The sequence below is a fragment of the Neophocaena asiaeorientalis genome, unplaced genomic scaffold (genome assembly GCF_003031525.2).
Source record: "Neophocaena asiaeorientalis asiaeorientalis breed wild unplaced genomic scaffold, Neophocaena_asiaeorientalis_V1.1 scaffold501, whole genome shotgun sequence".
Classification (NCBI taxonomy): domain Eukaryota; kingdom Metazoa; phylum Chordata; class Mammalia; order Artiodactyla; family Phocoenidae; genus Neophocaena; species Neophocaena asiaeorientalis.
The window spans coordinates 878,079-888,120 of record NW_020172678.1 but is presented as its reverse complement, the minus strand read 5'-3'; the positions used below and the strand labels follow the sequence as shown (position 1 = coordinate 888,120).

General features: G+C 55.4%; 1 protein-coding gene across 7 annotated transcripts in view; it reads right to left on the bottom strand.

The window, feature by feature from the left end:
* CDH23 (cadherin related 23) overlaps positions 1-10,042 on the bottom strand; it is a 430,962-nt gene that overhangs the window by 2,444 nt on the left and 418,476 nt on the right. For all 7 annotated transcript variants that reach the window (XM_024739760.1, XM_024739753.1, XM_024739752.1 and 4 more), the window contains 14 exons: positions 9,595-9,714; positions 7,847-8,024; positions 7,486-7,697; positions 5,290-5,481; positions 5,005-5,118; positions 4,155-4,284; positions 3,802-4,053; positions 3,560-3,721; positions 1,953-2,209; positions 1,506-1,603; positions 962-1,082; positions 800-879; positions 614-654; positions 404-464 (listed from right to left, as the gene is read on the bottom strand). In XM_024739760.1, the coding sequence (XP_024595528.1) occupies positions 404-464; positions 614-654; positions 800-879; positions 962-1,082; positions 1,506-1,603; positions 1,953-2,209; positions 3,560-3,721; positions 3,802-4,053; positions 4,155-4,284; positions 5,005-5,118; positions 5,290-5,481; positions 7,486-7,697; positions 7,847-8,024; positions 9,595-9,714 (2,018 nt within the window). The remainder of the gene's footprint in view (positions 1-403; positions 465-613; positions 655-799; positions 880-961; positions 1,083-1,505; positions 1,604-1,952; positions 2,210-3,559; positions 3,722-3,801; positions 4,054-4,154; positions 4,285-5,004; positions 5,119-5,289; positions 5,482-7,485; positions 7,698-7,846; positions 8,025-9,594; positions 9,715-10,042) is intronic.

The window sequence follows — 10,042 nt, the reverse complement described above, 5'->3', positions numbered from 1 at the left end:
GTTTCCTAGGCCGTAGTTGTGCTTTCCACAGGACTGGGCCTTCAGGGCCGTGAGAAGCAGGGCCCTTGCCTGTGGTACCCGTGAGTGCGTCCTCCCGCCTCAGGATCCTGCTAGAACCAGGACAACGTGTCCATCTGGATCAGCTTTGGTGCAGTCCTCACCCTGTATCCGATGCCCAAAGCCTACGCCCCCTGGAACTTGGGACCCAGTCAGGGTGGGGAGCCCAACTTGGTGGAGAGAGAGGGGTACCCGGCCCAGCAGGGGGCGCCCACACCCCAGGTTTCAGCCAGTCCGTGATGCCCTCAGTGCTCGAGAGGCAGCGGGGACTGCACCGCAGCTGGGTCCTGGGTGGGTCTCCCCAAAGTGCACCCGGCAGGGTTCAGGGACACCACTTCTCACTCACCCGTCAAAGGAATACTTGTTGGTGTTGGGCATGTCCATGATGTCAACGAAGCCGCGATTCCCTGCAAGAGAAGGGTTGGGGTGTGGGGGGACGGGTAGACCCGGCTGGGGAGCTGGGCCTGAGCCAGCCCTATGGGGCCCGGGCTGTCACCCTAGGCCCTCAGGGGCCCCTCCTGCCCTCCCACCTCCCCACCCATCACAGCCCTCTGACCTGCCGAGCCAGCCACGATGGCTTTGAGCTTCCTCTTGTGTCTGGAAAGAAGCAGAGGGGCCGGTGAAGGAGGCTGCGGCTGGGCTGGCGTCTCAGGGCCTGATGGCCCTGCCTGCCTCCCTGACTGTCCCAGCAGCGGGGCTGGTCAGCCTGTCTCAAAAGGCAGGGCACGTAGGGGTCACTCACACGGTCCTGTAGTACCAGTTCATGAGGATGAAGAGCATGGCAGCCAGGAAGAGGAGAAGGGCCAGGACGATGGTCGCCATCTAGGGCAGCAGGGCCAAGCGTGAGTGGCTGAGAGCACCCGGGGCAACAAGGGGACGGTGGGGGCGGTGTCACCAGGGGTACCTGCAGGGCGGACATGTCTTCGGGCAGCTGGACAGAGATGGCGGGCTGCACGTCTAGGACGTTGTAGTTCCGGAATAGATTCCTCAGCTGCTCCTTGTTTTCATCGATCATCTGGATCACTCTGGGCGAGGGGCAGGGGCCTCAGCTCCCATCCTCGGCCGTTCCCCAAGAGCCCGTCCCACTCAGGCCAGCCTGCCCCCCACATTCACATCCCCGACCAAGGCTTGCAAGATTAAGGCCCACCCAGCTCGGACAGCTCTGTATCTTAACAGGGTTCACCATCCCTTCACACAAGCTCCTGTCTGCTGCTCACAATTGCTGTAATACTCCCATTTCACACGTGGGGAGGGTAAGGCTCAGGGGGGTGGAGCTCTGCTCATACACCCAGACCGTGTGCTCTCCACCCGCCCTGCCCACGTCTGGGGTAGAGCCCCCATACAGCAGGCCTGATGGCGTCATCCGTGCCTCCTTAGTGGGTCCCCTGTCCGACTTCCAGGGCAGGGAGGCAGACCGAAAGACAGGCTGAGCTCAGACACCCACCCACCTGTCCACGTCCAGGATACGGTTGGTTTCGCGGTTCACCACGTGGATAAGCAGCTCTGTCTGTGCAAAGTTCACCCGACCCTTCGTGTCCACGTGGAACTAGGCGAGAAGGGGCATCATGGGGTGTGTGGCAGGAGCAAGGGATGGGATGGGCGCCTCTTCTAACAGCCTCTCCTGCCCTACCCTGCCAGTAAACCCATCACTACTGGATGCTCACCAGGGGCCAAGCTCGATGCCAGTCACTGAACCAGGCACTACCATTAGCTCCCATTTTACAGATGAGGAAACTGAGACCCAGAGACCCGGAAGGAATTTTCCAAGGCCATGCATCTAGGAAATGACTGATCCCCCTTCATACCCCTGACCTCTCTGCAATGCCCTGTCCCTGCGGCCTGGTCCCCCTTCTCCCTCCACTGCCCCTAGACCCAGGGTGGGTTCCATGGGGTACCTGCACGTCATCGGCGTTGACGATGGCACCAGTGATGTTGGAGAGCAGGCGGATGAACTCCTCCTCGAAGCCACGCACACGGTCGGGGATCTCATTAATGACGATCTTGACCCGCTGGTCATCCCTCAGGATGTAGATGCCAATGATGGCTGTGTCATTGTGACCTGCCAGGTCTCGGGCCACAATGTCCACTACAAAGTAGCCAGGGCTGTAGGCCATGAAGAGGTCGAAGGTGCGCAGGATGCCATCCACACTCCCTGTAGGGAAAGCCTGGCGGTGGTGCACTTTTTCTGGAGAATTCTAAGTTTTTATTTAAACACGCTGCACATTAAAACACAACTTGGACAAGTTTGGGACTCTGCTGTCCCATGCTGGGATGCTACAGAACACTTCTGAGTTCCCTCAGTATCATCTCTCTGTCTCCTACACATACACATGTGCTTCGTAATTCCACAGCCATAGCTGAGAGATGACCAGCAGTGGTACAGCATAGTCTGCTCTTAAAAGGCAGTAGACCTGGGTTCAAAATCTGCCACTTTCTAGCTTTGTGACCTTTAGCAAGCCTCTCTATGCTTATTAAGGTTAAGAGCAGTGCGAACTCAGAGGACAAAGGGATGGTGTCTAGTTGTGTGACTGGGGGTGGCAGCTCATGAACTAGACTACAAAGGGTGGCTAGCAGGAGCATATCTGAAGGCAGAGTTGGAGGTCAGGGTGGTATTCCAGGAGGTGAAGGCCACGGGAGGACGGTGTGGAGCAGGCTGAAGCCATGGTGAGCAGGTCAGCCTGGGTGGGCGCAGTGCACTCAAGGGTAGTAAGGGGCTGTGAAACCAGAAAGAGGGATTAGGAGGAAGACCTGGGGAGCTTTGAAAGCCAGGCCAAGGAGGCTGGATTGATTGCTGTAGGCAGAGAAGCGCAGGGAAGGGGCTGGAGCTGGAGGTATGGTAATGTGACACCCACTGGGACACCTCCTAGAACACCTTCTAGAACCTAACAGAGACGCTCAGCTATCCACACAGGCAGATTCACAAGCAAACATGCATACTTCTACGTACAAGTGTGCTTTGTACACCTGGGGAGAATTCTGGCTCCCCAGTGCCTACCTGGTGCAATGCCTGATGCAGGCGAGGGTGAGGTGCACAGATGGAAAGATAGGTGGATATATGGAAAGGAGAATGGGAGGATGGATGGACGGATGGACGGACAAATGGGTAGATGGGTGGGCAGATGGATGAATGAGAGGATGGATGGATGGGTGGACAGATAGATGAATAGGTGGGTGGATTGATGGATTTTTCAGTTTGGGGGTGGGGGGGGGGGTGGATGGATGAGGAGATGAGAAGGAGAAGAGAAGAAAGTGGGTGGGTAGGATGTAGAGATGGATAGGTAGATTAGAGAATAGATCGAAAGATAGGTGGATGAATAAAAGGATTAACAGATAATGGCTGGCTGGCTGGCTGGCTGAAGGATGGATGAATGGATGGATGGATGGGTGGGCGAATGGAAGGACTGACACGGCTGGTTGGCTGGCCGGCCACCTATACCCTGGGGTAACCCTACAGACCATATCTCCTCCAGACGATAGTCCATGAAGTGGCTGGAGCCCCTACCCATCGTGAAGACCTGGCCCACATCCTCAGAGTCATTGGCAAAGGCCCGGAAGTAGTGGATGGCCAGGATGCTGTAGAAGACGAGGCTGTTGTTGCCAATATCTGCATCCAGGGCCAGCACTTGGATCAACTCTGAGCCCATTTTAGCGTCGGTGGCCACCCCTGCAGGAACGGGCAAGCGGGTGTAAGCGGCAGGGCCGAGGCCATCCCACGCCCCGGGCCCGGGCTCTGGGCCTGCACACCTGCGGTGTACTCAGCCTTGGTGAAGCGCGGGGGCTGGTCGTTGATGTCCTCCAGGACGACACGCACTTCCTGCAGGGTGAGGTCAGTGGCCAGGTCCAGGGCTGGGGAGTGCCCACGGGGAGGTGTCCAGCTGCGATTGCTTGAGGCCTTGACGATGAAGGAGAAGACGGCTTCGCGCTCCCTGTCCAGGTCCCGCAGCACCAGCAGACGCCCGTCGGGCTGTAGCTGGAAGTTCTTCTCTTCGTCGCCGGCTGAGGGGGGGACCACGGCACAGCGTGAGGGGCAGGGCGGGGGCATGTTTGGGTCATCTCCAGCCCCAGGGTAGGTAGGCACCAGCCCCGTCAGGCCTCACCTGCGATGAAGTAGTACACGATGGCGTTGGGGCCCTCGTCTGCGTCCACAGCGCCTGTCACGTTGCCCACGAGGGTGCCACGTGGTGAGTGCTCGGGAACTGTCATCAACTGGTACTGGGGGCTGCCTTTCTGCAGGGGGAGAGGGAGGTCATGGGAGGCCAAGGGAAGACCTGAGCTCCTGGCTCCTGCCAGAGGGCCCTAGGCAGTGTTTTTGTGGGTGCTGAGGGAATTTTTTGCCCAGGCCTTGTGGGGCGAGAGAAACTGCTGTAACCTCAAGGGAGCAGGGGCTGGGCTGGAGACACTCCGCCATGGGCAGGGCTGGGCTTGGCACATTGTCTGAAGTCTCCCAGCACTTAGATGGATGTTTGAATGAGGAGGGCATGAGCTTGAGCGTGCTCTCCCTCTGTCTCTCTCTCACACACGCACGCACGCACGCACGCACGCACGCACACGGTCTCCAGGAGACATCACATCCTAGGTGCACACAAGAAGAAAAAACCACCAAGTTAGAGGGTCTGAGTCCACATGAAGAGGTTTAGCCCCAGCTCGCTAAAGCAGAACTGATTTTCAGGCTTCTTGTGTGAGCGCGTGTACAAACATGGGAACATCAGCTCCACGAGTCAGGCATTTTTGTTTGTTTGTTTTTTTTTTTTTTGTCTGCTTTTTTGACTGCTGGATAGTGCCTTGACCTAGTAGCTGCTCAATAAATATTCGTTCTGTGAAGTGCTGTGCAGTTTCCACGTGTAACCAACCACGTGTGTCTACGGTACAGTGTGCACAGGAAAGTGTGTGCTTGCAGGCAGGTGAGTCCCTGTGTGGGTGACCAGTGCAGGGGATGGGTGAGCTCACCGGAGGCCTCACGAAGAGGGGTTCGTTGTCATCGATGTCCTCCAGGGCCACCTGCAGTGGCTGCATAGTCTCATAAGGCACCGGCTGGCCCAAGTCGCTGGCCACCAGGATGAGCTGGGGGGGCGGAGAAGTGCAGTCAGAGGAAGAGACGAAGGGCCCCAGGCAGGCATCCCCAGAGGACAGGTCACTACCCTCGCAGACATTCTAGGTGGGGACATTGTGGTCCTGTGCCCAGAGCAGTCTCTTCTTTGGCCCCGCCCCTCATGCCATGCCCCACCCCCTTACGCTGTACACTGCCTGCTTCTCTCTGTCCAGGCGCTGCGCGGTCTGGATGAGCCCACTGACTGGGTCGATGGTGAAGTACTCCCAGTCCCGGTTGCCTGTTGTCTTCAGGAAGCTGTAGCGCACGGCCCCATTGAGGCCCTCGTCCTCGTCTGTGGCATAGACCTCGTACACGTTGGAGCGCAGTGGGATCTCCTGCAGGGGGCACAGGAGGGAGGCTCCTGGGGCGTCTTGAGAGAATCCCAGCTCCCAGACCCAATGGAGCTCTTGTTCTTTCTCCTCCCCTAGCAGAATGTCCTCACCACCTTTCAGCATCCTTAGGAAACGCCTGTCTGCTTGGCTGGACTCTCCTGGAGTCTGAGCATCTGCTAGAACATCCCTTTACCCCACCCCCAGCTAAGGCCACTAACCACTGAAAGTCCAGCCTGGGATCCACCATGCTGCAGACTCTCTCAGGGTGACACCCTGCCGGGGGCTATCCCATCCCTCCGATCCCACTGCATGCTGAGGTTGAGAAGACAGAAGGGGAATCCCAAAGCTGAGGCCACAGCCAGCCTCTGTTCCCAGGTCTGTCTTGCTCTCTTCTACCCCAATCACAGAAGTTCTAGGTATCCCCAAACAACACCATCCACCCAATGGGGTACCTGAAAATGGGGGGCATGCAGGTAGGGTGACATGGTATGACATGGTGGCTAGAGACTGGACACGTGCATGCTAGTCTGTTACTAAATCACCACGTGACCTAGACATGTCACTTCACCTCTCTGTGCCTCAGCCTCCCGAGTTCGAGTTAAGTCTGATATATCAAAAAACCCAATTTACGTCAGACATTGACCCATGAAAAGGCTGCCAAGGGCACAAGAAAAAAACAAGTTTCTTTGCTTTTAGTTCAAAAATGATCAGCTCAGCATGGTTTCGCTGTTTATCTCATTGATCACGACAATCAGAAACTCCAAATGGCAGTCACATCTAATTGACAGAAAGTGGGATGACAGACATAATTCCTTAACAAATGCTGGTTGTTTGGGAGACATGAATCTTTCAAAGTAGGGACCCCTTGAAGGGAAAAAACTTAGTAAAAGGGGGGGCTTTGGCGTGCAAAAGAACTAGATTATTATTAATTGATACCCTGCCTCACGCTACAGAAAAAGATTTGAGGCAGCTTACAAGAATGTATACACAACAATAAGTAAATAAGTTTAAAAAAAAAATCAGGGTAAAGAAAAACCATGGTTGGCAGGAAGATGGAAACCGAGGGATGGGAGATAAGGCGTGTGTGCTAAGTCCCTGCAACATCATTCACGGTGGGCTGACCACTATGAGCTCCCTAGTGGGCAAAGCAAAGAGGGCCACTGCATCATTGCAGTAGACACAGGAAAGGGCAAATCACAAGGTAAAAGCATAGAGTTTCCTAGAGCTCAGCCCTGGGAGAAATTTCTCTTGTGGGACCTCAAAGAGGAGATAAGAGTGACAGCAAGGACTTAACACTGACATTCTGAGATGTGGAGACATGCTGAAGTTTGGGGAGCAAAGAACAAGTGGGAGACACCCCAAGTATTCTACCAAGGAGCATTTTGGGCTTGGGTGCTGAGAGGAAGGAGGGGAAGGGCAGGAGTCAAAGGAGTACTTCCCCATCTTTACAAGACAACTGAGAGCAAGGCATGAAAGAAGAATTGGAGGTAGTCAGAAGCTCAGCCACTTCCCCTTGTTTCTTATTTTGATGCCCATCCTCAAGTCCCAGGCTGTCTCCACACTGGCATCAGCAGGAACAACAGACAGACGGAAGGGGCTATGTGTTTATTTTGAGACAAGTGTAGGAGAAGTGACTTGCGGGGAGACTGTCCCTCTTGGCAGACATTTAGGAGCAAGAGATGGGGCATCTACTATTATAAGTCCCACTTTGCAGATGAAAAAACAGACTCAGAGAAGTCACTTGCTCAAGGTCATTTGGCTGGTAAGCGATAGAGTCTGATGTGAATCCAAGAGCCTTTGCTGGCCCAGCCCTTCTTACTAACGACTGTTCAATACTGCCCTGTGTGGCACTGAGCTGGCCCGTTCCCTACTCTGGCCTCAGTTTCCCTGCTTTTGCAGTGGGGGCCCCTTTACCCTCTCAGGCTGCAGGATGACTGCAGGATGGAGGAGCGGGCTGAATACTGGAAGGGGGTGTAGGTAGCAGGAGGCCCCGGGGGTCAGCAGTACCTCTTTGATGTGGAGGATGGTGCCATTGGGTGGGCGCACGAAGACGGGGCGGTTGTCGTTGACGTCGATGACCTCCACCAGGAGCATGGCGGTGCCCCAGAGTGGGGGCTGTCCGCCATCCGTGGCCACCACGGTGAGGTTGAACCGCTCGTAGGACTTCAGTGGCCGCTTTGTGGTCACCAGGCCCGAGTCCATGTCCACGTGGAAGGCCTCTGGCAGGTGGGGGCAGGAGAGCAGGGCATGGCTCCAACTGAGACCTCCTTCCCATCCTTCCTCCTATTACGCCTGGCCTGGGGCTGCAGGAAGGCAGCCCGCCCCTCCCACCCCCTAAGGCATCCTCGGTGGGGAGCAGGCTACGTACCCACGCCCGGGCCCTCGAGGGAGTAGGCCAGCTCCGCATTGGAGCCCTCATCCTGGTCGGTGGCCATCATGGTGATGACGGAGGTGCCCGCTGGCTCATTCTCATACACGCTCGTGCTGAACTGGGGCTTGGAGAACTGTGGCCGGCAGTCATTGATGTCCAACACCTGGATTACCACCTGGAGGGGAGGTTGAGCTCAAAGGTCAGGAGCACATTGGGGGCTGCTTCTGGTGACCCGGTCACACAGGATTAAGCCGAGGTGGACAGTGCCCACTGTTTAGTCCGACCCCAAACTATTTATTTAACCCCCTGACCCTCAGTTTCCTTAGGTGTACGCTGGGGACAATAGGATTTTATCTCTCAGGGGCTTGTGAGGCTTGTCCGTGATGGTCTATGCGCAGTCCCCGGCCTGAGTAAATGCTCAGCAACTAGTACCGTGGTTAACAGGTAATCTGTGTCTGGGTCCTGAAGCGGGGACTCCTCCCCACATATCTCCTACTCTGTCCTCTCTTCCTTCCCACAGTGGCCCCATATATCTGACTCTACTTTCTGGACGCCCCTCTTGACTGGGATTTGTGTCTGGCCTGGGACTGGGCTCTGTCTGCTGACCCCAGAGCCCAAGGCAGGTCCTATGGATACACCAGGAGGCCCTTTTTCCCTGGCTGCTGTGGCCCTGCCTGACTGCATCCGTAACAGAGCCCTTCACAGCCATGATTTTAAGAACCCCTTTCAGGGCACAAAGCACTTTCCCACCTCCCATCTCCTGGACTCACCACCAGGCTGGGAGGGAGGCATCATCATCACTGCCCCTGCCCTCCACTCCCTGCAGCTTTGACAACCGAGGCTCAGAGAGGTTACATGACAAATGCAGTGTACCCAGCTAGTGGAACCTTAGGCTTCTGACTACAAATACTGTGCTCTTCCCAATACAGCGCGTGCCTATGTGACAGGACAGAATGCAGGTATGTGCGAGCGCTCCCAGCTCGGTTGCCTACCTGCCAAAGAGAATTCTTCTTTGCCCACCCAGCTTCTCACCTCCCCACCACCCTTCAGGAGACTTTTCTTTGGATGGTTAGGTCACTGCTGAGAATTGGAAGAACTGAATACAGAAAGACAGGACTGGAAAGGGCAGAAAGAAGGGGGAGAAAGAAAGAGAAAGCAAAGTCTTGAGGTGTGGGACTCTGGATGGAAATGGGGACAGAGCCTAAAGGTGGGATGCTGGCCTCCCCAGAGCAACTGTGTGGACAGTAGACCTGGAATGGAAATGGGGTTGTGAATTTGATCCCTCATTAATGTTCTTTTTTTTTTTTTTTTGGCTTAAAATAAGGAATTTATTCTCTCACGGTTCTGAAGACCAAAGTTCCTCATTACTGTTAAGAGACATAAAGATAAATGCTTTATAATTATGTTTGGTTGCTGGACTGTGTTTCTTTCAATGGGACAGCATGGAGACACTGGGCCATGTGGAGCCCCAGCCTTTATTTGGGTTACAGCCAGGTATGTTTAGCTGCCTTAGCAGGGGTTTGACACAAGAAGTTTCTCCTACAGAGTCCCCGTCTCCCTGAGCCACAGCCATCGTGAACCCCCAGCTAAGCTCTTGCCTCTCCTTCCTGCCACCACACCTCTTGAGGGGCCAGGATGGTTCTGTTCCTGCCCTGCAGCAGCCATGCTCTAAAGGCTTTGCCTACTGCTTCCACAATGGCAGTCCTTAGTGTCTCTGCTCCACGCAGAGAGCAGGGGTCCCTCACCTGCACCGAATTTTCTCGACGGTTGCTGGCTACATCTCCAGGGTTATCTTTGGCCAAGGCAGTCAGGATGTAGTGAGCCTTCTCCTCCCGGTCCAGAGAGGACAGAACATAGATGTCACCCTAGTAGGGGGAGGGTGGAGTCAGGTCCTTCATCAATTCAACAGGTATTTATTGAGCATCTGCTATGTGCAGTCACTGTTCTGGGCTCTGGAGATATAGCACTGAAGAGACCACAGCCCCTGTGCCCCGTGCAGCTCTCATTCTAGTGGTTCTTCTTGTCCTTACTACCCCAGTTCACCTGGAGATGGGATGAATGGCCCAGGCTGGAGCTCACTACCTGGCCAGGTACAAAGTAGTACTCCATAAGTATTCATGGTGCCAGGCCAGGAGTGTGTTTTATTGTTCACACCAAGAGGAAGGAGAGAAACCCTGCTGAAAGGGCAGAGTG